This window comes from Equus caballus, chromosome 23, assembly GCF_041296265.1.
Source record: "Equus caballus isolate H_3958 breed thoroughbred chromosome 23, TB-T2T, whole genome shotgun sequence".
Lineage (NCBI taxonomy): Eukaryota > Metazoa > Chordata > Mammalia > Perissodactyla > Equidae > Equus > Equus caballus.
In genome coordinates this window covers 12,773,967-12,800,820 of record NC_091706.1, presented here as the reverse complement: position 1 = coordinate 12,800,820, position 26,854 = coordinate 12,773,967, and the positions used below count along the sequence as shown (strand labels likewise).

Below are 26,854 nucleotides of genomic sequence, written 5' to 3'. Positions count from 1 at the left end.
GTGTATTTTTAACACTGTAATAATGAACCAGAGGAAGTTAAATGAATATCTATAATCTAAAAGGCCATCCTTTCAAAGTAAGAAAAAGCAATTCACACTGGTTCCAAGTAAACCTAAAAAGACGCCTGGGATGAGACAGGAATGAAATATAAAATGCACCAAAACAATAACGATAGAAAAGTGTGGGGCTTTAAGAGACATTTCTATGTTTTAAATTTTTTATATCATGGTTATTCCATTTTTGATAGGAAAACAAATTATAAAGGGCTCAAGAATGAACATATACTTTAAAGTGTAAATTAAATTTTTATTCAAAGCATCTTTTAAAATTACAGCATGTTTATTCTGATGCTGTTAACTCTGCCAGACTACAGCTTAGCCCTATGAAGCACAAAACACTTCAAAAATTTGAATGTAAACCACATTTTTAAAACAAAAAGCAGTCTGAAACACCTCAAATTTTAGATGCCAATGTATTTTGTCCAAGTGTATAGCTTATATCAAAAAATAACATTTTAAATATTTCTGAAGTAGTTGTAATCATTTCTTAAACTCCCAATTATACAAAAAAAAGAAAAAGTGAATATAACTATTATAGTTGACAAAAGCTGACCAGAGAAACAAACAAACAGAAACTCTTACTTTTGAAGCCTTAAATTTTATTATCTGTGACACGGCAAGTATTTGTATTTTTTAAATTCTTACTGCCCTTCCCTCTTTAGATTAAGTTCATCAAATTCTAAATTTCCCAAGGCTGATGAGTGCTGCTTTTGATAGTTCATTTAAGTCATATTTGAGGGGAAAAAATTCTAGAGAAAATGTTGAAACCTAAACCAAGAAAATTCAGATGGTCTCTCTTGTGTATAAGTGCTCCAAATTAAAATTCCATATATCAGATTACAAACAAAACTCTTAGACCATTACAAATATAAATTCTCTTAATAGGAAAAAAAATCCCACAAGATCTGTAATTTACTATACAGAGGAATTACACCTTTAAAGCATGTCCTCATCATACACATTATTTGTTACTATCGTCTTCCACACTTTCACTCCTTGTCAAGACATTTACACACCTCCCCTTCCCATGGCTACGTATTTTAAACTATCTGTGTACTGCAACACATTGGGATTTTTGGATAAAGAAGCCTAATTTTACATAACGTTTAAAACTACATCTGTAGGCTACTACTTCAATTTTAAAAAAAGGCACTGAAAAGCCCATATTTTCCTTCTGTTATTCTGAGGTTTACTCCAATTAAGCAATCTATAAAATTACCATGCTATGCATGTTATTTAAGTTCTGCTTAAAACAAAAGCTAAAATGGTAGAAGTTTATGCCTACATAAAGGAAGTGAACTGCTCAGCTCTTGATTTTTCTGTTCATGCTTCAGTACATAAGGTGGTGTTTAAAAACTTCATTTATTTGGAAGAATAGTTTAAAACCACCACACAAGTTAACACACTTGCAGTTAAAACTATTCCAGAAGCCTACTTATTTGAGTAGCTAATATTTTCTGCAGTGTTTAACTGACAGCTAAGTTGAGTGAACACAAAATAGCTTGGCATGTTATTCTGAAGGAAAGCAAGAAGGTGGATTTATGCACTGGAGATATAAATAGGAGGCTTCTGTTTGCTAATAATTCTAAACAAGCAGTACAATTAAAATTTAGTGTTTGCTAACAAAAGATCTAAAACAGTTCATTACAAAACAACCCTGCAGATGTCCCTTTTATCAATAAAAGTCCAATTGTCAAATCTCATTACAGGGCCCATAATATATAAAAAAAATACCAATTACCAAGTTACCTAGACTTTGCAAGATTAATCACTCAATTTCAGCAAATGAGAAATATGAAATGTGCAAAAGTTCCCAAGTTAACAAGTTAGGGATGACAAGTGCTTTTCAAACCTGAACATCATAGTGAGTTGTAAAGCCTAAGAAAGATAGAATAAGATTGATTTTACTCCAATTTTGAAAATTCTGAACGATTGTGCATCTTATGAAGATCTTCAAATATCTATTTTCTTCTAAAGTCCATAACTTAGAACATCTTCCGAAATAGTCAGTTTTCCATTTCTCTAGTCTTTTTAGGCACACTATTATGCAATTTAAAAATGTATATCTTACACCCATTTCTTATACTTTCTTGTTTGCTTCAGTGTTTACAGTATTGTTAAACATACTAATATACATTGTTAAAAATGATCTCATAAATAATCTATTTTGACCTTCTTTGGCTACATTTACCGATCTGTTTTTTCATATAAGTGTCTTATTCAGAAAGTGCTTCCTGTGAGAACTGCTTCCAATGAATGCATTAAACTTGCAAAATCTAGCTTCCCACAATAGGTAGTTTTCTACCCTGTACTACAAGTCCCATATTTACAAAATATTTTAAACTTTACAACAAAACCAATACCATATAAAAAAAGTGCAATTCTCTCTCACCCCATATTCTGGGGCAATGACATTCTTCATAAATTTCTACAGAATAGCAGCCTATGATAAGCAAATAAGGTGCTTAGCTTATGCCCAAGGATCTACTTTTTAAGTACGCTGGGCAGTACTTTTGTACAGTGGAAAAGTCAGTGTTCAGGCTACTGGCGCAGTGGCGCCCCTGTCAGGTTGGCGAGCTCTATGAGAGCGAGGGCTCCGTGCAGGCGCTCGCGCTGCTCCTGCAGCCGACGCTGGGCGCCGCTCTTCTCGTCGTCCTCCTCATCAGACTGGAGGTATTCCAGGGGGTCCTGCTGCTCCTGATCGGCCTTCTGAACGAGCTTTCCTTTCAAGCTGGGCGTACGCTGCTCTCTTGTTTCCCAATACCTGTATGAGATGCATAGGCATTAGTCATATGGTACATGTGACATTCTCAAATGTTTACTTTTTTAAAAAAAGGTTCATTACCACGGTATTATTTTATGTGTTTCAGTTTAAAAAGTTATAAAGTGATTTCACATACATTATATATATTTCCCATTACAGAGGAAAAACTTCAAGTTCAAGAACTTGAGGAACTTGCTCAGATGTCCAAAATCAAAACTGGCAGTTCTGGGTCTCATACTCAACTCTCTAATCATATGTTTTCGCTATTAAACTATAGCTGCCTTAAAGATCATATGTGAAATGGATTAAAGTATAAAATATAGACATAGTAGAACAAATGATCATTAGAAACCTATTTATCCTATCCACAGAGGGACAGTGACTTGACAGAGTTAACTATGAGAAACTTGAAACCTACAAAATATGACAAATAGTATCTGTAACACACGGAGCCTATTCAAAAATTTAAGAGCACCACCATTATTCTATTACATAGCCAACTGATAATTCACAAGAAAAAATGCAAATGTTCTACTTTTTGGTAACTAAAGAAACACATATTTAAATGACAGTACCATTATGTACAAAAATGTCCATAAAAGACTGGTATATTTATATTCATAGTGGCTTTATTTGTAATAGCCAAAAACAACCTAAATGCCCATCAACAGATAAATGAATAAACAAATTGAGGTATAGCCATACAATGGATTACTACTCAGCAATAAAAAGAAATGAACTGTTCATATACTTAACAACATGGGTGAATCTCAAAATAATTATGCTGTGTGAAAGAAGCCAGACAAAGAGGAGTACCTACCATATGACTTCATTTGTATAAAACTCTAGAAAATGCAAACTAGTTTATAGTAACAGAAAGCAGATCAGTGTTGTTTGGGGAAAAGGAGGGCAGGGAGGGGCAGGAGTGATGGATTACAAAGAGGCATGAGGAAACTTTGGGAAGTGATGGACATGTTCACCATCTTGATTGTGGTAATGGTTTCACAGGTGTATCCATATGTCAAATGGAATCAAATTATATATTTCAAACATGTACAATTTATTGTATGTCAATTATACCTCAATAAAGCTGTTCTTAAAATTACATACAAAAAATAATACAACTACTAGATTTCAGGAAATCCAGACTACACAAACTGGAGAAGTTCTGGCAATACTCAGAGATATAAAGACAAGGATGACCAACAAGTTTCTGGCTTGGACAAAATTAGAGATAATGGGGCAGTGGGGGCCTGCCAGGAAGAAGAGGGAGGGAGGAAGTGATGCAGTAACAAGACAAACATAATCCACGCCCTTGTGGACTTACAGTCCAAGTAAGTGTGACGGAGGTTCTGAAAGGGAAAATACATTGTGTTATAAAAGCATCTCTTAAATGGGTCTAACCTTGTTTGTTTGGGAGGTTGGTAAGTCGGTTAGGGAAGAACTTCCTGAAGTGATGCTTAACCTGAGCAACAAATGAAGAATGAGCAGAGTGGCCAAATGAAGAGGGAAGCGAGCATCCCCAGCAGAGGGAGCAGTGAGCACAAAAGCCAGGAAACAACAGTGATAGTGGTGTGAGGAGACAGGATGCCCAGGTGGCTGAAGACAGCTGCACTGCCAGAGGGAGGCAGAGCTACAGCTGCACACTTAGGAATTCCCGACCTCACCCTGAGTGCAGAGGATGCCAATGAAGCTGGGGAGGGGCCTGGTCAGCAGGTGCTGGTTTGTATGCAAGAGAGGACTCCTGACATCAAGATATCCTTGGAGAAATTTTTTTTATATTGCCCCCCTGTTGCCATTAAAAAAAAATAAACTGAGGGGCTTTTCGGAACTTTAGAAGAATCTCTCACCTCTATCCCTGCAATGATCAACACATATCTAGCTCTAATATACAGAAAATGAAGAGGGGCTGCACTAACAACAAATGAAACATAATACACAAAGAACAGTCCTTTCAAATGGGGTAACTCTTGCTTTAGTTTTCTATCACACACAGATCCTAATAACACTCCTGTGGTTTAAGGAAATAAAGCACCATTTCAATTTATTTTATAAAGTGTGTATAAAAGCGACTTATTTAAAATGAGAGAACTGTTGAAGTCGCCAACATCCACCCACGCTGGGCGACTTCTGCAGGGGACCCTAGGGAGAGCCTTACTTTGCCAGCCACTCCGCGGCAGCCTGGTTGTCCACAGCCTGGTGCTTACTGAGAGCGTCTGTGGGCTCCTCCCGCTTCAGCCTGGCATAAGGGTGCTTTGGACAGTGGCGGTTTGCATGGGTGAATCTGCTCAGGCAGCCTTCAAAACACGAAAGCAAACACTTATCAGAATCTGCACATCCAGCAGACATAGAAAGCATTCGGTTTCACTGGTATCTGAGGAAAGTAAATTGAGACAATGAGATTTAGCATTCTGTAACTTGGAGGAGAAAAAAACCCCTAAGCATAGTATCATCACTGCCAGTGAGGGAGGATGGGAAGACGGTTCTTTCACCGCGTGGTCATCGCAGAGCAAATGCATCCAACCTCGAGGGAAAGCGATTGACTGGCACAAGTCATAAAAACGTTCAAAACCTCTGACCCGGGAATGCCCTTCTTGGAACCGATCTTAAGGAAACATCTCAAAAGCTGAAAAAAGATTTAAGTAGGAAAACTTGGCCCTCAGCTTTGTTGGTAACAAATTTTAAAAAGAAATTAAATATTCAATATTCCAACATTGAGGCCATCATCACGTACATGCTTAAGTGGACTCACTGGATGAAAAAATGTGCAGACATCTGTAACAACTTACAGCAATCAAGAAAAACACAGAGCAGCAGAACAACACTGTATTGGATGTCAAATGTAACTGTAAAAATGCGCATGAGAAAAACACCTTAAGATGTGATAAGAGATTAAGAAAATCACTTAAGAAGAGTGATAAGAAATTACAAACAGCAGCAGTGTTAAAATGGTAAAATCCCCGCTTTACTGAGGATTCAGACAATGCTGCGCTTCCTTCAGTTTAACAGTCCAAAGTTTAAAACCAAAGTAAAACCCTACTCTAAAGGCTGTATTTACTTTTATAGATTTTTCTACTGCCTATACCTGGATATACTATTTTTGATTGCCCTTTAAGATTTTTATCTAAAAAGAATACTTTATTTAAAAATCAATCTTCCCAGAAATTGAGCATGGATCACAATTAGCAAGAAAGAAAGCTTACGGTGTTTTATGAAATTTTTTATCAAAAATCTCTCCTCCCCAAAAATTCAAGCAAAAGATTTTTTTTTTTTTTTTTGATGAGGAAGATTGGCCCTAAGCTAACATCTGTTGCCAATCTTCCTCTTTTTTTGCTTGAGGAAGATTCTCCCTAAGCTAACATCCACGCCAATCTTCCTCTATTTTGTATGTGGGTCACTGCCTCAGTGTGGCTAATGACTGGTATAGGTCCACGCCCAGGAACCAAACCCGGGAACCTGTGCCATTGAAGCAGTGAGCAAACTTAACTACTATGCCATGGGGCAGGACCCTAAGCAAAAGATATTTTAACTTTTAACTCACATCTAGTTATTCCATAAACTTAACTCCTAACACCGTACCATTTTCTGAACAAACAAAAGGTTTCTCCCCGGTGTGAAGACGCTGGTGCGTTTTGAGCTGTCCACTTTGAACAAAGGCTTTTCCACAGTCTGGATAGTCGCACAGATAGGGTCTCTCACCTAAGTAGACAGATGGTATCTATTATTTCTGAGACAATAACAAGAGAAGAGGAAGGGGCAGGGAGAGAATCCACCTTTATAGAGGTCATGACTCCAACCCACAACAAAACACATCACAGCTCTACAGAGCTGCAGTGGAAACGCTCATGAGAGCACTTCACTACCCAGCAGCTATCCACCTGGAGGCACAGTAAGATTTTCTTCAGGCCTTGAGTTTTTGGGTGCCCAGGTTCAAATCCTTGAAGTTACCATCTTTGGCTTAACCCATATTTTTTATCCCCATAATCCAGATCACTAGCTCTTGCTGATTCTTTAAGATGTCTCCCACTCCTGCTTTTTAACTGGCAGGCCCTCTCACCTAGACCCAATCCTGGCTGGCCTCTAGTCTCTCCCCCTGCACAGACTTGCTTTAGTCATAACAACTACTCCATAAATCACTCCAAACCCTACTACACTTCTTGAACAACTGAAAATGATCTGCTGACTTTTAAATGGACTCCTAATATCTACAATATAGCTACTGGGCTAGGGAGCAGGGTTGATATTTACTTCCCTCCTGGACACTGATTCTGGCCATGAGACAATTCCTCATCTTGTTCTACTCCCTAAAAATCCCATCTTCTCTGCCCATTCAAATCCTCCCAATCCTGTAGGCTCTCAGTGAAATTCCTCCTACCTCCCCTACCTCCAAATCATTGAACTACATACCCCTTCACTAACTTAGTATCCTTCGTTGTTTACCGATAGTGGGACTCTCCTTACACAAAGATGCACAATACCTTACACTCCACTTCAATTCCTATACACAACATAGTGCTAGGCTCAAGAAAGTGCTCAAAAATGTTGTTCAATCATAATCAAACTTATGATTCCTTTTCTTTTTTTTGTGAGAAAGATTGGCCCTAAGCTAACATCTGTTGCCAATCATCTCCATCTCCTCCCCCTCCCCCTCCTCCCCAGAGCCCCCCAGTACATAGTTGTATATTCTAATTGTAGGTCCTACAACTATAGGAATGCCGCCTCAGCATGGCTTGATGAGTGGTGCCGTGTCCACGCACAGGACCTGAACCGGTGAAACCCTGGGCCCCCGAAGCAGAGTGCGCAAACTTAACCACTTGGCCACAGGCTGGCCCCTAAACTTATTATTTCTTGATAAAACATTCTTTGGTTGACAATTATACAACAGTTCTTCCAATATGATTCAAAGAACAGTAACAAGTTCTCCCTACATTTGTCATTATTTAGAAATGTACTAAATGGCTATGAGAGTTGGACATAAGTTAATAAAACACAGGAGGTAGGTGGGGGACATTTAAAATAGTAAGAGAAAAGCTTTTTACAAAGCGTGCACTACGAGACCCTAACCACACCCTGCAGACCTCAGGCTCAGTTCCCTGGCGGCCAGTGCAGGAGGCCAGGGCCTAGAAGCATCGGGGGCACCATGGGTTAGTGGTCGAGCAGGAGTGGGGCTCAGGGATCTCTTCATTATGCCAGAGTCTTGAATCTTATCTACACTGGCAACACATACTCTGAAGCCTGCGAACCAGTTATCTGGGGGTATTTCAGACTAATTAGATTGAAAAAAATACAAAAGTTCTCAAAATCAGATATTTCAGTAAATACTAGTTTTACTGAGTGGTACCTAAAGTCAAAACCTCTGGGCCACCTTAGTTTATAATAATTCAAAATTAAAACTTTAGCCTTTTTTAGGGATTTACCTAAGAAAACTATATTCTAGCATATCATTAAAATGGATCTTTTCAAAAACTAAAAGGAAAAAAATAAGGAATGGATGATGCAAATAAACATAGTGGAAAAACAGGGGACTAAGGGTGAATGTCCAACAGTACCGCCCAACAGAAATATAATGTGAACCACTTCTAGGAGCCACATTAAAAAAGTAAAAAGAAACATATTATCAATTAATTTCACCTATTTTATTTAACCCAATATATCTCAAACATTATCATTTCACTATGTACTCAATATCAAAAATTATTAAGGATATTGTTTATTCTTTTGTTTCAGACTGAGTGCATTGTGCACACACTGCCCATCTCAACGTGGAGAAGCCGCATTCCCCGTTCTCAGGGCCACACGTGCTGCTTCCCGTAGCTGCAGCGCAGCTCCAGGTCTAAAGAGGTAATGGTTTGGCACCTCAGCGTCCTCATCTGTAAATTACTCGACACCGTCACTGGAACCCTAAGTCTCCTTCTCCCGGGCCCAGCTTTCTCTGTGGCAAGAACAAGAGCCTCTATATATCGTTTTTTCACTCTTTCTACGCTATTTAAAATGCAAGTATAATTTCTCCACACAAATAAAGATGTATTATAGTCTTGGGAAAGCTACCTACAATACATTTAATTCTGAAAAATTACTTCACCTTAGAGTCAATGGCTAGGTCAAATACTCTGATGACACACTGAGGACTCTAGAAATTCTATTAAAAACTTGCTAAGTACTGTTTTAGTATGTGGCCTACAAATCAGTTTTAACAATTACACAGACAACTTAAGGGCATGTCAAGTAAAATTCAGGTAGGTAGAAGGATAGAACTAAATTTAGTAATAACATTCCTGTGACAACTAGCTTAATTACCATGATAACTTTAGAAGTCACATGGTAGCAATGTTCAGAAAACCATCCCTCCCCACCAGAAAAGAAACTGACTGTACAGTGCCTGTTTTAAAAAACTTTACAATTGAGAAATCTAAGGCAACTAAAAAATTAATTTATTAGCCCAAACATCAAATCAGCTTTTTAAGTATTATTTTAGGCATTCTCTAAAATTTGCTCAACTTACCCGTATGAGTCCTTTTGTGGGCCTGGAGCGATTTCTCCCGTGGAAACACCCTATTACAGATGTTACAACGGATTCTGCTGGATGAGTGCTCTCCTTCATTTATTAAATCCCGGACAGTATCTGCTCTGGGTCTACCGCGTCGGATCCCATCCTGCTAACAATTTGTATAAACATTAGTATGATTTCTCAAACTCCTCATTAAAGCAAAATATCCTAATAAATACTTTTTAAAAATCTTTCTTGAGTGACATTGAGAATGGCACAGTAGGTAGTTCCAAGGGCCCATCCCTCCACAGATCACTGAAAAATCGAGCAAAACTATCAGAATCAGCTTTGTCACAATTCCAGAAAATAGTCAGATTTACAGCTCAGCAAACACTGAATCAAGAAAAAGGCAACGTAAAACAGTAGGAAATTGTTTGCAGAGTTTTGACATGCTGCTGCCCCTCCTCATCCCCCACAGTGCTCTTGGACAGCAGCCTTGATCCTCAGTGCGGGAACCTAGTCCCTGGTTCCAGAGAGCAGAGCGGATCTCATTCTGAAGGAATTGTGTTTGTCTGTTTTGACCTGTCTGGGGGCTCCCTGAAGAACTGAAGCAGGGTGCTTGTCTTTGTTTTGCCTACCTTAGAGCTCTCTCAGGGCGGAAAAGCAGCTACACAGAGAGCACTGCTCAAAAACCCTGTAAGGCACATAACAACTTGCTGCTAGCTGGGACAAAAGGTTTCAACCGAGGCAAACAAACAGGCCAAAAGCCTGGGAAGAAAAGCTGGGGAGGGAGTTTCTTTGGAATTTAGGGCATTGCAAAGTGCCCGCATATCCTAAAGATAGGAATTTAGAAAGCCACACACCTGCCAGGAGCAGGAAGCATGCTCAGAAAAGATCTGAAAAGGCCCTAAGCTTTCACCTGTAGCTGATCTTCAGGCTCAGCATAAGCAGGAAAGGAGGCTAAGGCAGGTTGCAAACAGTCTGGCTCAGCAGTGCAGGAGAGCCACGGCACAGAGCCCTTCTGCCAAGATTAGGAAAAAATTTTTTTTCTTTTTTTTGGCTCAGGCATTCAAGGAAATCTCTCTCAAAATATGAGCTGACTACAAGCTAAAGAAACAGACTTTAGAGAACAAATACAACAAAGAACAGAGATTAGAAAAAATAGTTTAGAAAAGTCACCAAACAAACAGCTACAACCCACAGCACAACAAAAACAAATTCTGAGAAGAACCTGATTTCCAGAGTTACCACAGTATAATATTCAAAACACAACAGTTTTCAACAAAATATGACAAAGCATGCAAAGAAACAAAAGTATGGTCTAAACACAGGAGAAATTAATAGAAATGAACCATGAGGAAGCAGACATTGGACTTACTAGACAGAGACTTTAAATAAACTGTCTTAAATATGCTAAAAGAGGTAATGGAAACCATGGACAAAGAACAAAGAAAACCAAGAGAACACTGTTTCAACAAATAGAGAATATCAATAAAGAACCAGAAATTTATTAAAAAAAAGAAATTCTGGAGCTAAAAAGTACAATAACTGAAATGAATGCATTCACTAGAGAGTTTTAATGGCAGACATGAGCTGGCAGGAAGAAAGAATGAGCAAATTGGAAGATAGGTCAACTGAAATTATCCAGTCTAAGAAAGAGAAAGAGAAAAGAATGAACAGAGCCTAAGACACCTATAGGATGTCAAGTGACTTAGTCCGTTTGGGCTGCTATAACAAAATATCATGGACAGGGTAACTTATAAACAACAGAAATTTACTTCTCATAGTTCTAGAGGCTGGAAAGTCTAAGATCAAGGTACCAACACGGTCAAGTGAGGGCCCTCTTCCTGGTTCATAGCCAGTACCTTCTCACTGTGTCCTCATGTGGTAGAAGGGGCAAGGGATCTCTCAAGAGCCTGTTCATAAAGGCACTAATCCCATTCATGAGGGCACCACTCCCATGACCTAAGCACCTCCCAAAGGCATCACCTCCTAACACCATCATATTGGGGGTCAGGATCTCAACACATGAATTTTGGAGGGCACAAACATTCAGACCATAGTATCAAACGTACCAACGCATACATAATTGAAGACCCAGAAGGCAGGAGAGAAAAGGGCAGAAAGAATATTTGAAGAAATAATGGCTGCAAACTTCCCAAATTTGATAAAACAGAAGTCTAAACATCCAAGAAGCTCAATGAACTTCAAGAAGAATAAACACAAAGAGGCATACACAGTGAGATACATTAAATCAAACTATGAAAAGACAAAGACAGAGAATCTTGAAAGCAATAAGAGTAGAAGTGATTCATCACGTACAAGGAGTCCTCCATAAGATTGACAGTTGATTTCTCAGAAGAAACTATAGAAAACAGTGGGATGGCATGTTTAAAGTACTGAAAGGAAAAAAACGTCAACCAATAATCTTATACTCAACAAAACTATCCTTCAAAAATGAAGAAATTAATTGGGGCTGGCCCAGTGGCACAGTGGTTAAGTTCACACACTCCACTTTTGCAGCCCAGGGTTCGCAGGTTTGGATCCCAGGCATGGACCTACACACTGCTCTTCAAGCCATGCTGTAGCAGCATCCCACATATAAAATAGAGGAAGATTGGCACAGCTGTTAGCTCAGGGACAATCTTCCTCACCAAAGAAAAGAAGAAATTAAGCATTCCCAGATAAACAAAAGCTAAGAGAGTTCATTGCTAGTAGACTTGCTCTACAATAAATCAAAAGAGAGTTTTCAGACAGAAATGAAAGGACATTAGACAATAACTCAAAGCCATCCAAGAAATAAAGAACGCCAGTAAAGCTAACTACATAAACCAGAATTATTGTGTTTTTGGCTTGTAACTCTTTTCTTTCCTATATAATTTAAAAGACAAATGCCAAATATATTTAAAACATTGTAAACCTATGTTAATGGAAACATAATAAAATGTAATTTGTGACAATAACAAAAAGGGGGAGGGACAGAGCTGTATAAGAGCAGAGTTTTTGTATATAAAAACTATTGAAGCTAAGGTGGTATTAATTTAAAATAGACTGTTTTACGTTTAAGAGGTAACTTGAAATTCCCAGGGTAACCAATACAAGACTAACTAAAAAATAAAAAGGAAACAAGAAAGGAATGAAAATGGTACATTACACAAAAACCAACTGAACACAAAAGAAGGCAGTAATGGAAGAATTGAGAAACAAAACAGGTATGACATACAGAAAACAAATAATAAAATGGCAGAAGTAAGGTCTTCCTTATAAGTAATCACTTTAAATGTACATAGATTAAATTCTCCAATTAAAAGGCAGAGATTAGCAGAACGGATTAAAAAAAAAAATGATCCAACTATACCAGTCTACAAGACTCACTTTAGATCCAAAAACACAAAGAGGTTAAAAGTGAGCACATTTAACATTCCCCAGATCTATCCTGGGGATATTCTTGCTTTGCATCTAGGCCACAAAGCAAGTATCCATAAATTTTAAGACTGAAATCATCCAAAGTATCTTCCCTGACACACATGGAATGAAACTATAAATCAATAACAGGAAGGAAACTGGAAAATTCAAAATATGTGGAAATTAAACAACACACTCTTAAACAGCCAACAGTCAAAGAAGAAATCACAAAGGAAATTAAAAAATACTTTAACACAGATGAAAATGAAAACACAACATATCAAAACTTATGGGACACGGTTCTTGGATCGGAAAGCTTAACGTAAGATAGCAATGCTACCCAAAGTGATCTAGAGATTCAATACAATCCCTATTAAAACTCCAAAGACCTTTCTCGCAGAAATAGAAAAAGCAATCCTCCACTCAGATGGAATTACGAAAGGCTCCAAATAGCCAAAACAATATTTAAAAAGAAAAACCAGGAGGACTCACACTTCCCTATTATGAAACTTACTACAAAGGAATGGCAATCAAGACAGTGTGGTACTGGCACAAGGAAAGATGTATAGACCAATGAAACAGAATTGAGAGTCAAGGAATAAACACACATCTATGGCCGATTGATTTTCAACAAGGGTGCCAAGAACACTCAATGGGGAAAGAAGAGTCTCTTCAACAAATGGTTCTGAGATAACTGGATTTCTACATGCAAAAGAATGAAGTTGGACCCCTACCTCAAAAATGTACAAAAATTAACTCAAAATGCATCACACGCCAAAATGTCAGAGCTGAAACTAAAACTCTTAAAACAAAGAAAACTCTTCATGACCTTGGATTTGGCAACGGATTCTTAGATATGGCACCCAAGCATCAGCAACAAAAGAATAGATAAACTGGACCTAATCAAAGTTAAAAACATTTGTGTACCAAAGGACATTATCAAGAAAGTGAAAAGACAACCTACAGAATGGGAGATAATATTTACAAATCATATATCTGATAAGGATCTACTATCCTGGATAAAGAACTTTTACAACTCAACAAGAAAAAGGCAACCCAATTTAAAAACGGGTAAAGGATTCAAATACACATTTCTCCAAAGCAGTTATACAAACAGCCAGCAAGCCCATGCAAAGATCCTCAACATCTTTAGTCAACAGAGAAATGCAAATCAAAACCACAATGAGGTTAGTTATAGCTCAATAAAGCCCAAAGAAAAAAAATTTAATCTAATTTTTTAAAAACCCACAAGGAAATACCCCATCACGTCAACTAGGAAATACTCAAAAAAAGGGAGGGGAGAAATAAAAGCATTTTTTGGCAAGGATGTGGAGAAAGTGGAACCTTCATACACTGCTGGTGGGAATGTAAAGTGGTTCAGCCATTGTGGAAAAGTTTTACAGTGGGGTACAATGTCATATACATATGCACATATATATATACAACGGAATACACATACACACACAGTGGAATGTTATTCAGCCACAGAAATGATACATGCTGCAAGGAGAATGAATCTCAGAAACAGAATGCTAAGTAAAAGCCAGATGCAAAAGGCCACAACTGTATGATTCCATGTAATGAAACATCCAAAATAGGTCAGCCCATAGAGACAGAAAACAGATTGGTGTTTTCCAGAGACTGCCTATAGAGGGGAGTAGGGAGTGACTACTTAAAGAATACAAGGCTTACTTTCTGGGTGATGAAAGTGTTGCAGAACTTGATACAGGTGATGGTTGCACAACACTGTGATTTACTAAATGGCATTACATTATACTTTAAAATGGTTAATTTTCTGTTATGTGACTTTCAGTTCAACTGAAAAAAATTAAGGAAATCTGAATATATAGTATGGACTTCAGTTAATAAGGTATCAATTTGGTTCATTAATTGTAACAGATGTATCATAGTAATGCAAGATGTTAGCAATAGGGGAAACTGGGTATGCGGTTTATGGGAACTCCCGGTACTATCTTAACATTCCTACACATCTAAAACTAATCTAAAATAAACATTTACTTGAGAAAAATCTTTCTTATTTCCCAGGTAAGTTAATTTTTATACATACAAGTTACATGAAAAAAAATCATAAAAAGACTATGTACTACATCCAAAATGAAGATGCTTTTACTGCTTTTAATATAAAAACCTAAAGCCTTCCAAAAGCTTAAAAACATCAGCCTCAAACCTTGATGATAAGCTACAGCAAAATTCCCTTCAATCAATTTTCACTTTGAAAGAAAAGCTCAATCTCAACATGGATGAGTTATCTTATAGGATAACCATATTTAAAAAATTCTTAGGTAGTAAAATCTATTTCCACAACAGCCAAGGGGTGGAAGCAATCTAAATGTCAACCGACATATGAATAGGTAAAGGACATATAATATAATGAAAAATTATTCAACCTTAAAAAAGAAGGAAACCCTGCCATATGCTACAAAACGGATGAACCTTAAGGACATTATGCTAAGTGAAGCAAGCTATTCACAAAAAGACAAACACTACATGATCCCACTTACATGAGATATCTACAGGGGTCCAACTCTTAGAAACAGAAGTAGAATGGCGGTTGCCAGAGGCCATAAGAAGGAAGAAAAGGGGAGTTCACTGGGTACAGAGTTTCAGTTTTGCAAGATGAAAAAGTTCTAGAGATCCATTGCACAACAATGTGGACACAGTTAACGCTTAAAAATGGTTAGGATGGTAAATTTTGTCATGTGTTTTTTGCCACAATAAAAAAAAAAGAATGTGGGAAAGTTCTGTGGCAAATTATATTATTATAAAAATATTGACTGCCCCTCTCTCACTGTGGGCCCTAATGAGGCTACCTTGGCCCTATGACTTGCTTTGGCCAATAAAATGTAAGTGGAAATTACATGTGTGACTTCTGAGCAAAAGCTTTAAAAGCCATCATGTGGTTCTACAATCTCTCTTTTCTCTCTGCCTTGAGACCCACCTGTCTGTTCCTTCTGGGTCACAGGATGAACAGGACAAGGAGCACACCTGCAGTCAGCTCTCACAGGACACATAACATGAGCCATGTTTAGGGTGAGATTGAGATTCTGAGGTTGCATTCTACTTTAGCCTAAGCTAACTGAATCAGGCACATTGTTAATAAATATTTGTTGATGGGATAAAGATCTCATCAATTCCTTGTTGATACTGAGACGGCCAAAGAGGTACATAACTGATGTCTTTTTCCAAACTTATGTAACTCTTTAAGAAGTTTCCTTTATGATGAAGCTAGCAATTGGCAAGGTCCTCACTGGATTTTGACTTACGTATGTTTACATCCAAATTAGCAAATCAATATGTGGCGATTATTGGTGGTTATCAAATACTTTCACCTTCCCCTTCTTTATTCCTTGGCTGTGATCCTCACTAGCTACATTTGGCTCTAGCCTTTCTTGCTAAAATTGTTAACCCAGTGTCAGCAAAGTGAGATCTAACCAGGAATAAAATTACAGACTCAACTGCCCTCATTTATTGAGCCACAATAATTGTACAGATTGTTGCTGGTTATGGTCATATCATGAATAATTTTAAATTTTGTTTTTAAAATGCAAAATAAATAAGCAGAATCTAGGATCCATAAAAATAGCAGGTGATACTGTAAAGAAAGAAATGTAACATGAGGGTCAGCCCCAGGGGCCTAGTGGTTAAGTTCAACACGCTCCACTTCGGCAGCCCGGGTTCAGCTCCTGGGCATGGACCTACACTGCTCTGTTAGCGGCCATACTGTGCTGGTGGCCCACATTCTAAAAAATAGAGGAAGACTGGCATGGATGTTAGCTCAGGGTGAATCTTCCTCAGCAAAAAAAAAAAAAGAAATGGAACATGAAATCAGGTTAATTAAAAATCTTAGTGATACAACTCCTCTGTCATGAAAGGATCCTTTTCCTAATATTTTTTAAATACATAAAAACATATTGTTGACTCTATTACAATTTTAAGTAACGGGTTAATTAGTATCAAAATTTTAAGATTATCCATTTTCTCTGTTTCTGGTAAAAAATAAATAACAAGCATGTTTAATAGGGAAGGAGATAAATAAAAAAAAAGTTAACCATTTGGCTCCTTCCCAGCAAGTCTAAGATCTTGTTTCAGCTACAAACTACACACATTTTCTAAATGAGACATGGAGAGTTGAAAAATACAACATAATACAATATCCCACCGACAGACAGGTGAGCCTTCACGAACTACATTCTTTCAACTAAGAAAATTAGGCAAGGCAAGTAGTCATCTAAAGCCCTAACTGAATCAAGAGCTTATTTTAATCATACATATAAAAATAAGCACCGTTACACTTAAAGAAGACCCTTTTCATTTTGCCTTAGCAATAAGAAAACCACGTTTCTAGGTCCATTTTCACGATAATAGAATGTTAACTCATCAGCAACTAGGTATACCCATAGCCTAAGAGACAAATCTTGTCAAGACTGCTTGATGATTCAGAAGAAAAAATACAGCTAACAAGAAATTCTGAGACATCGTATTGTTATTAGGTGGCAACTGCTGCAAAATAAGCTTCTTTCCAGTAAGAAAGAAACAAAATGAATTGTCAAAAATGTCTGCACACTTTAGTAAATTTGATTTTTAAAATAGAATCTAAGTACCTCCAGAAGGTAGATTAGTGATTTTGAAAGTGTTTTCTAAAATATTTCACGATAAATGTTTTGAGTTTTCAATGTCAATAACTAACTTTAAAAAGTTACTTGATAAAATTTGGGTTATTTCTCAAGCCACTTAGGATAATGTACACATTTACCGAGGCTTTAGAAAAAGTTACATTCAAACTTGGTATCCATGTGATTACTAAAAAAACTAAGTCATTGACACATTTTGATACAATGTAAAATTCAAATAAAGTACACAAACACAACCTAGAAGGAAGAGATACAGGTCTCAGAGGGAGGCACGTGTACCTTGACAAGAAAATGAGAAAAAGTGACTGATCATATTTCCCTTTTCGAATTCAGATTTAGATGCAAATTTCCTACGGCTCACATATCTGCTTGCTGACCCTTCCCCCACCTTGACCTATCTGCACAACTTTCCAGGTCTTCATCTGTATCCATCTGTTGTATTGTGTGTACCCGCCTAAAGCATCTCAACTGAGACAGAGGTAGGTATAAATAGTGTGTATTTCATAAGTCTACTTGCATCAGCTTAATATTAGTCAATTCACACATGACACACACAGGAGCGACGGCACGTAGACAGTAAGAGCGAGGATTCCGCAAGGTTCCAGTCAGTTCACACATGACACACACAGGAGCAATGCCACGTAGACAGTGAGAGCGAGGATTCCGCAAGGTTCCAGTCAGTTCACACATGACACACACAGGAGCGATGCCACATAGACAGTGAGAGCGAGGATTCCGCAAGGATCCAGTCAGTTCACACATGACACACACAGGAGCGATGCCACATAGACAGTGAGAGCGAGGATTCCACAAGGTTCCAGTCAGTTCACACATGACACACACAGGAGCAATGCCACGTAGACAGTGAGAGCGAGGATTCCGCAAGGTTCCAGTCAGTTCACACATGACACACACAGGAGCGACGTCACGTAGACAGTAAGAGCGAGGATTCCGCAAGGTTCCAGTCAGTTCACACATGACACACACAGGAGCGACGTCACGTAGACAGTGAGAGCGAGGATTCCGCAAGGTTCCAGTCAGTTCACACATGACACTCACAGGAGCGACGTCACGTAGAGAGTGAGAGCGAGGATTCCACAAGGTTCCAGTCAGTTCACACATGACACACACAGGAGCGACGTCACGTAGACAGTGAGAGCGAGGATTCCACAAGGTTCCAGTCAGTTCACACATGACACTCACAGGAGCGACGTCACGTAGAGAGTGAGAGTGAGGATTCCACAAGGTTCCAGTCAGTTCTGCCACTTACCACATGATGTTAACTAAACTTAACCTTACAAACTCTTTTCTCTAATTTCTTCTTTTTCATCAGCTAAACAAATTAATTAAAGAATTCAATACAAAGCCTCTTGGTTTGCTGTGACAGGCAACAAATGGTGGCTACTATGTTAAGATGACGCTATGTTTAACGTGGTGGTAGTGAAAGATTACTACACACTAATCAGCTATTTGTAACGCTACGTGCAGTCTAGAGGTTTGAAGCGTTCAGGTGATTGAAAGGGGAAGCAAGATAGGCAGCCAGCAGGTCCTGAAGGAAGAATGGTGTCTGAGGCTATGCAAAGAACTCAAACCACGCAAGTCCCACAGTGGAGAAGTGACTTCACGAATGCAGTCTGAGTACAGGGCACAAGGGCACAAGGTGGGGAGGCTTGGGATGTCCTATGGCAGAGGGAAGTTAGACCTGCTCCCTTCCCTCCCCAAATTCTACAACCCAGGAGAAGACAGTGCTACGCAATCTTGTGATGAGGGGTCAAAATAAGTTGGGTAAATGATGGAAGTTCTCCTCAGAGGCAGGGGAGGCGATGCTGTGCAGGAAAAACGAGAGAGCAAGCAAAAGCTGGCACTGGGTGTGCAGGACTCAGATGTTAACACTTTCCTTGGGGGCAGTGGCAACAAGTAGACAGTAAATGAACACAAATGTTATTCTCAAACCCACAGCTGTTTTTGTTTTGTTTTTGGGTTTTTTTTTTGAGGAAGATTAGCCCTGAGCTAACATCTGCTGCCAATCCTCCTCTTTTTGCTGAGGAAGACTGGCCCTGAGCTAACATCCATGCCCATCTTCCTCTACTTTATATGTGGGACACCTACCACAGCATGGCCTTCTGAGCGGTGCCATGTCCACACCTGGGATCTAGGCCAGCGAACCCCGGACTGCCAAAGTGGAACGTGCGTACTTAACCGCTGTGCTACCGGACCAGTCCCCCCACAGCTGTTTTTGCCTCTAACATGCATACTGAGACAAGGGAGGAGAGGAGAGCATGTGACTGGCACCAGTTATAGCAGACACTTGTCTCCCATCTTCCCAAAATGTGAGCAGACTCAGTCAGCATGATTCGCCCATGATGCACATGGAGATAAAGAACTACAAGGACTTTAGAGAAGGATGACAAAGTAAAGGGCGCTGGGACTCCCATCTCTAGTCCAGGGTATGCTGATCACAATCAAACTAGGGACCTGCCTTAAATAAAGGGATAGTCCAGACCTTTCCCCCTCAGGATGGGGAAGCAAAATGAATGGATTTTTGGAGCTGTATTTGGATTGCTTCATTATGAAAGTTACAATAGGAAAGACTGTGAAGAGAGGGGGAAAAAAGTGAGATATAAAACAGCCTTTTCACTTTTACATGTTCTTCATAACTTCTGGTATATTTAACCTCTGTAAAGGGGTAGACAAAGTGAAAATAAAATTCAACCTGTGCATTGTGTGAGCAGCTTTTAGAAAAGGTTTATGTGAGGATAAGTCTGTTTTAGGTAAAAAAGAACATACCTATAGATTTTATTTACCTATGATAACATTAGCCTTCTTGGATAATCCAAAATTAGATTGTTATAATTAAGAATAAAATAATAGGGGCCGGCCTGCTGGTGCAGCAGTTAAGTTCCCACGTTCCGCTTCTCGGCGGCCCGGGGTTCACGGGTTTGGATCCCGGGTGTGGACATGGCACCGCTTGGCAAGCCATGCTGTGGTAGGCATCCCACGTGTAAAGTGGAGGAAGATGGGCACAGATGTTAGCTCAGGGCCAATCTCCCTCAGCAAAAAGAGGAGGATTGGCAGCAGATGTTAGCTCAGGGCTGATCTGCCTCAAAAAAAAAAAAAAAAAGAATAAATGCAAAATCTTTCACAAGTATTTGTGCACGTATGCCCTTACGTAGCTCAACGATAAAATAACCTATTAAAAAAAAAACAAAACGACTAAACATGTAGTAGTGCTAAATATGTCAGCCCAGAAAAATATCTAGGCTACCCAGCCAGCTTACTAAGGTCTACCTAGAGACAGTCGACAGTGATTGATCCCTTCACAAACTCACTCAGCACTATTATGAATATTTCTACTGCTTGTTCTTTCAAATTTTTACTGAAGCCAACTTTAAGAGCTGAAGTGCATCAAAGCACATCATTTTACAACTGTATAGTTCTTTAATAACAATGTCATTAGTGAGATAAAGTGTATCAATTTTCTCAGGGCTCAAACAACACAAAGATTTAACATGTTTGCTACTGCATGTAAAATGATAACCAAACTTGTTTCAGTTTATAAATACAGCATTTGCCAATATAGGTGCACTTATCCATTAGATGACTTTCTTGTTTTACCTTTAGCGAACTGCTTATCTTCTATGCCACCTAACACATAGAAACTGAGTATTAACCTTATGTTAACACCATTCATTCATTCATTAGACAAATACTTACTGAACACCTTTATTCAGTATTTACAAAGTGTAAGGTATCAAAGTCGAAGAGTTTACCAGGAGAAACGGTCCCGGCTTTCCTGGAGCTTACAGTCTATGCAGGTAAGCATAGGTCAGCAGAGAGGCAGTCCGAACACAGGCTCCAGGACTAGGATCCACAAAAGCTCCACGAGGTCCCAGCTCTCCCACTGCCCAGCTGTGTGACCCTGGGGAGGTCCCTTCACCAATGTCCCTGGGCCTCAGATGCCTGATCCGTCAAACGTAGGTAGTCGCATCGTTCCCAGCTCTGAAGAGTCCGAGCCTGGGCGCAGCGCGAGGTCAGCCACCCCAGCGGCCCCAGCCGCCGCGCGCGCTCAGCACCCAGCCGAGCGGTCCGCAGCTGACCGACAGGCAGCCAGGACCCACTCCGCGGGGAAGGTGGACCGAAGGCCCCTCTTGCTCCGGGGCTGTCGCGGCAGGGCATCCTAGCAGGGCCCGGGGGTCCGCCGCGAGGGGCAGACCTGCGCAGCCCCTCCCTCCCGCACCCACAGGGCCGGCCCCAGGCCCGCGGGCCCGCCCCGCTACCGGGGTGGGCGCCGCCCCCGCGCCCCCGGCCGCGCTCCCGCCCGCTGCACCTGCTGGCCCCACGCCTCCCGCGGCACGGCCTCCCCCCGGCGGCGTCACGTGACCGTAGCCACGCCCCCCCACCCCCGCGCGGGGGCCCGTTTTTTGGCGCGCGACAGTGACGTCAGCGTCCTGTCACCCGCCACCGCCTCGCAGCGGCCGCAGCGACCTCGCGTTTTAAACTCGGCCCCGCCCCGCCCGCCGCGTCCGCGGGCGCTGCCGGCTCCCGGCCGCGCCGTTAACGGGCCCGCCGCCCCGCGCCCGCTGCCCGCTCACCTTGAGGGGGCCACTGTCCGGGCTGCTCGCCTCCTCCTCGTCCTCCCCTCCCGAGGCGGGGGGCGGGGGCGCGCCCCGGCCCCGCAGCCCCGGGCGCTCGGCGGCGGCGGGCAGGGCGGCCGCGGCGGCGCCGCCCGCGGCCCCGGGGCTGAGCGTCACGTTGTGCGCGTTCTCGCCCCAGCGCCACGGGTACACCATGAAGTCGCTGAAGCCGGGGCTAGTGGGGACGAGCGGCGGCGGCGGCTCCGGCTCCCCGCCGCACGCAGGCTTGACCGGGGTGGTCCTGATGACCGACACCAGCACCCGCTTCGGGGAGTCGTGGCAGAAGATGACGGGCGGCGGCGGCGGGGCGTCCGCCATCGGCGCCTCCACGCCCCGGATCATCGCCCGGCCTCGATGCGCAGCTCCGGCGGCGCGGCCGCACCCCGCGCCCGGGTCTGGCCCTGCGCTCCGCTCGCCCGCGCTGCTCCGAGTGGCGGCTCAGCCCCGTCGGCTCATGGCAGGCGGACGCGTCCCGGAACCCTCAGCGTGGCCCGGCCCCGGCGGCCCGGGCAGGCCCCCAGCGCCGTCGAGCCGCCTCCGCCCTCTGCGCCCCTCCACGCAGGCTGCAGCGGCGACGGAGAGCGGGACGCGCGGCGCCGAGCCCCGAAAATAACAACCTGCCGCCGCGGTCCCTGCCCCGGCTTTTCCCGCGTTACATTTCGCGCCTGGGCGGAGCCAGTCACCGCGAGGCCCCTGCCCGCTGGCCGCGGCGGCGAGTGACAGGCCGCGCGAGCCAATGGCCGCGCCCGGCCTGCCTTCCAGCGGGGCGGGGCGGGGCCGGCTGCGCGCGGGTCCTGGCCGCCGCGCCATTGGCCGCCGCGCTCGTGTTTTTTTCCGCCTGGAGGGCCAACTGCGTTCGAAACTCCGGGGCGGCGCGCGCCGTCGGCGCTGGCCGGTCGCCCGCCGGAGCCCCGCCCCCGGCCCCGCGCGGGCGGTCAGCGCGGCCGCCGGCCGGAGAGGGCCCGCCGGCGGCTGTGGGCCGCTCTTCCCGCGCGCCGGGAGTTTAAAGGGCTGCGGCCCGAGGCCTGCCTGCCGCGCGAGGTGCCAGCGGACGCCGGCGGCGCGGCTGCCCAGCTGTCGCACTCGCTGTGTCCCGGCTCCGCCCGCGCCCGCCGCCTCCACCGGGCTGGGGGCTTCAGCCCCGGCCGTCGCCTCCCCGCCTCGCTTTCCCGTCTGTGTAAAGCGAGGTCGTTAGGAAGTGGTCTCCGCCGCCCCTGTGCTGCTCGGGCGCCGAGGGGACAGGAACGCGGGCGTGCGCCCTCCCTCGCCCGGGGCCACCCCCGGCGTCCGCACCGGCGTGGAGCTCCGGGGCCGCCGGGTGCGGTCGTTCCACGCTGTGCGTCGCCCTCGCCCGGGGACCCCAGCCCGCACCGGAGGGGTGGCTGCTGGACGGCCCGGGAGCCGCAGCCTGACAGTCGCCCGCCGCGCGCCCGCGGGGCTCGGAAGCACGGCCGGCGGAGGACGCGGGGAGGTGGAGCGGCGGCCGCGCTCGCTGCAGCGACGGACGTGGCCGTGGCTGTGTTGCTCTTGGTTGTGTTGCCGCGGCCTGGCCTGACTCGTGGTGGGCCTTCGATCAGTAGTAGCTGAGTGAATGAATGAATATCCAGCAGGTAAGGGTTGGAATTGTAATTAAGTTAGAGCACATCTGCGTAATAGATACCTTTATAGAGTCTCTCTCCCTCTCTCTCACACACATACACAAATACACAGCTGTGCCTAAGTCAAGTTAGCCACAATTGTTTAAAAACAAATTTAACTTATATGAACAACTTCTAAGATACATTTTTTAAGTGGTAGAAAGGGAAACATGGAATAGTATGATTTCATTCATGTAAAAAAGGTGGGAAAGAATATAAATATACATTTTTGCCTTTAGATATACAAAATATCTCCAGCAAGATACACAAGAAATTGATACATCAGTTGACTTCAAGGAGGGGAATTATGTAGCTGGGAAACAGAAATGGAAAGATACAACATATAACTCTTTGTATCTTTTGAACTTTGAACCAAGTGAAAGTATCCTCTCAAGAAATAAATAGTATATAACTACCATTTGCTGGAGGACTACTATAATAATAGCATATATCTACTGATAGCCATATACAATAATATGGATGGATGCTTCACTTGCATTCCACTACCCTCAACAATTCTGGGGGTAGACATTACTATTCCCGTTTTACAGATGTAGAAATTTGAGGCTGGTCCAAGGTCACATAACTCAGTACATAAATCCTTTGGAAGGATGGCTGTGAAAACTGCCTATGGATTATACCTCTCAGAGTCGGCTGAACAAAAGGAGAAGGCAGCTCAAAAATGGGGCGCCACATTTCTGAGACCCATTTCTCATTCCAAAACTTTCAGGTTCGAGGGGTTAAATCCAATTTGACATTTTAATAAATAGTTCATGTGGAAAGCTGAAAGTTCATCTCTCTTTGCACTTAGTAAATATTCATTTTGTTTTTAGAGTTTGATGCAAAATGACTGCACCATATTTTTCTGAATCAGTTGGAAGGGAAATATAATCTGTCTATCTTAAAAGATAGTGAAAAGAGGGGCTGGCCCCGTGGCCGAGTGGTTAAGTTCGCGCGCTCCGCTGCAGGCGGCCCAGTGTTTCGCTGGTTCGAATCCTGAGCGCGGACATGGCACTGCTCATTAAACCACGCTGAGGCAGCGTCCCACATGCCACAACTAGAAGGACACACAACAAAGAATATACAACTATGTACTGGGGGGCTTTGGGGAGAAAAAGGAAAAAATAAAAAAAATCTTTAAAAAAAATAATAAATAAATAAAAGATAGTGAAAAGAGGGGCTGGCCCCGTGGCCGAGTGGTTAAGTTCGCGCGCTCCGCTGCAGGCGGCCCAGTGTTTCGTTGCTTTGAATCCTGGGCACGGACATGGCACTGCTCATCAAACCACACTGAGGCAGCCTCCCACATGCCACAACTAGAAGGACCCACAACGAAGAATATATAACTGTACTGGGGGGCTTTGGGGAGAAAAAGGGAAGAGAATAAAAAATCTTTAAAAGGGAGAAAAAAAAAGATAGTGAAAAGAAAAAAGTGATATATCCATCACAGATACTCAAATTATGGGTTGAGCAAGATCCAACAGATTAAGCACTAACCAATAGTTACTGTTTAACAGGCCTCAGAGTACAAGATGAATCATTCAGAACCAGGACACTGACTTTCTGCTTCTAAAAATTACTCTTCATCAACAGTAACCTGGCAACTGCACTTGCTCGCCACCACAAGAGAATGAAAGGCATGCCAGGAATGTGCAAGGTGGGCAGAGGGTGATTCCAGGAGAAGCGCTGAGGTCATGCAAGATCTGCTTGTTTGGCTCCATTTTAGTGCAACCAGGATGCTGACGTATGCGGATCATATCCCTGATGTCTTTGTTCTGCCCCAGACCTTGAACATCCCGTAGTGTATACTAACTCTGAAGAATACTAAAAGCCATCTCAGGATACTTACTGTGTTATTACAGTAGTCTTTCCAATTGTTGAAAATGTGGGCCTCTTCTCATAGAGATCTATACCTCAAACCCTCTTTTCAAAAGATATTTTAAAGTTTCAAGATGAAATCTGAATAAAACAAAGCAAGATTTATTTGCACTTTGAAAACATGGTATCAATAAGAGCATCTGAAGCTGCTTGATTCCTACAAAATCTTCTATCCTACTTAGTGTGGGAGACAGCATAATATAAATCCTTTGAGATGACTTATCTTCACAGCTAAAAGTACAGATAAAACAGCTTTGCAAATAGATGTAGACAAAACAGGATAAAAATGCCTGACAACTTGTTTGGAGATTAACAGGAAGATATTTTACCATAAAAACTCTCCAAAATAATTTTCTCAGTGTTCTATTTGGCAACAAACTCAAACTTGAGTTCTAAAAAATCCTCTTACAAAGACAAATCTGGGGGAAAATGGTTTCCTATAACATTTCAATGGAATTTTTAAGTTTTAACCACAGGAAAATATCTGCGTAGATCAGGTACATTTTTCATCTGAAAGAGCCTTCCCCAAAACGTTTCCCAAGAACCTTGCCCATGAGATAAAGAAACATTTTAACATCAGTTTGCCATTTCTACGGTCACAAATGCCCAAATATCTCATAATGAGCAATGGTGGTATTGCTGATTTTCTTTCAGTTTCAAGTAGGAGATCTAACTTGGGTTGCAAGTAAGAGTAAGCCTGTCAGACCAGCTTAGAGAACAAAGACAGAATTATTCAAAGGAAACAAGGGTGTCTAATGGACTCCCAAGTCAGGATTAGAACCTGGAACTGGACATCAGAACCCTTTGGGGACACATGGTTTCTGGCCTCAGTTCCTCTCTCTTTAGATATGCTTCATTCTTGTCTCTCTGTGCACACAATTCTTTGCTTCTCCTTGTACACAGCTAAATGTACACAACCGTACACCAGCCCCTGAGTTATTTATGCTGCGCATATTCCAGCCACCAGCAGAAAGAGAGCGGCATTTACAAATCTGAATTTCAAATTGCTAAGAGGCATTTGATTGCCCAGCTTGGATCAGGTGGTCCAGTCAGCAGACACGATGCAGAAGTCAACAGGTAGACTGGAGTCTAGGACCTGAAGGACTGTTCTCAGCGAAGGGGGAGGTGGCTTGTAGATGGCACTGACAATGCAGAAAGTACGTCTTTTTTGGTGAGATGTGTTTTCCACTTAGCAATAAATCATGAATGTGTGTTATATGTCATCAGTATTCCTTCTCAGTGATCTAACTGACATTGCCTTCAGTTGCTTGGGAGCACCATAACTTATTTTTTTCTTTTCTTTTCTTTCTTTTTTTTTTTTTGAGGAAGGTTGGCCCTGA

At 42.2% G+C, this 26,854-nt stretch overlaps 1 protein-coding gene across 2 annotated transcripts; it reads right to left on the bottom strand.

The window, feature by feature from the left end:
• Positions 1 to 286: 286 nt before the first annotated feature.
• On the bottom strand, positions 287 to 22,482 carry ZNF367 (zinc finger protein 367). Of its 2 annotated transcripts, none has more exons than XM_023627090.2 (5): positions 21,961 to 22,482; positions 9,327 to 9,480; positions 6,404 to 6,523; positions 4,983 to 5,121; positions 287 to 2,824 (listed from the first exon to the last, which is right to left on the bottom strand). In XM_023627090.2, exons 1-5 carry the CDS (start codon positions 22,342 to 22,344, stop codon positions 2,602 to 2,604), a joined length of 1,020 nt encoding a protein of 339 aa, XP_023482858.1. In that variant the 5' UTR covers positions 22,345 to 22,482; the 3' UTR covers positions 287 to 2,601. The 2 variants fall into 2 exon arrangements, with proteins under 2 accessions (XP_023482858.1, XP_023482859.1); XM_023627091.2 differs by having other exon boundaries at positions 9,327 to 9,477.
• Positions 22,483 to 26,854: the final 4,372 nt, after the last annotated feature.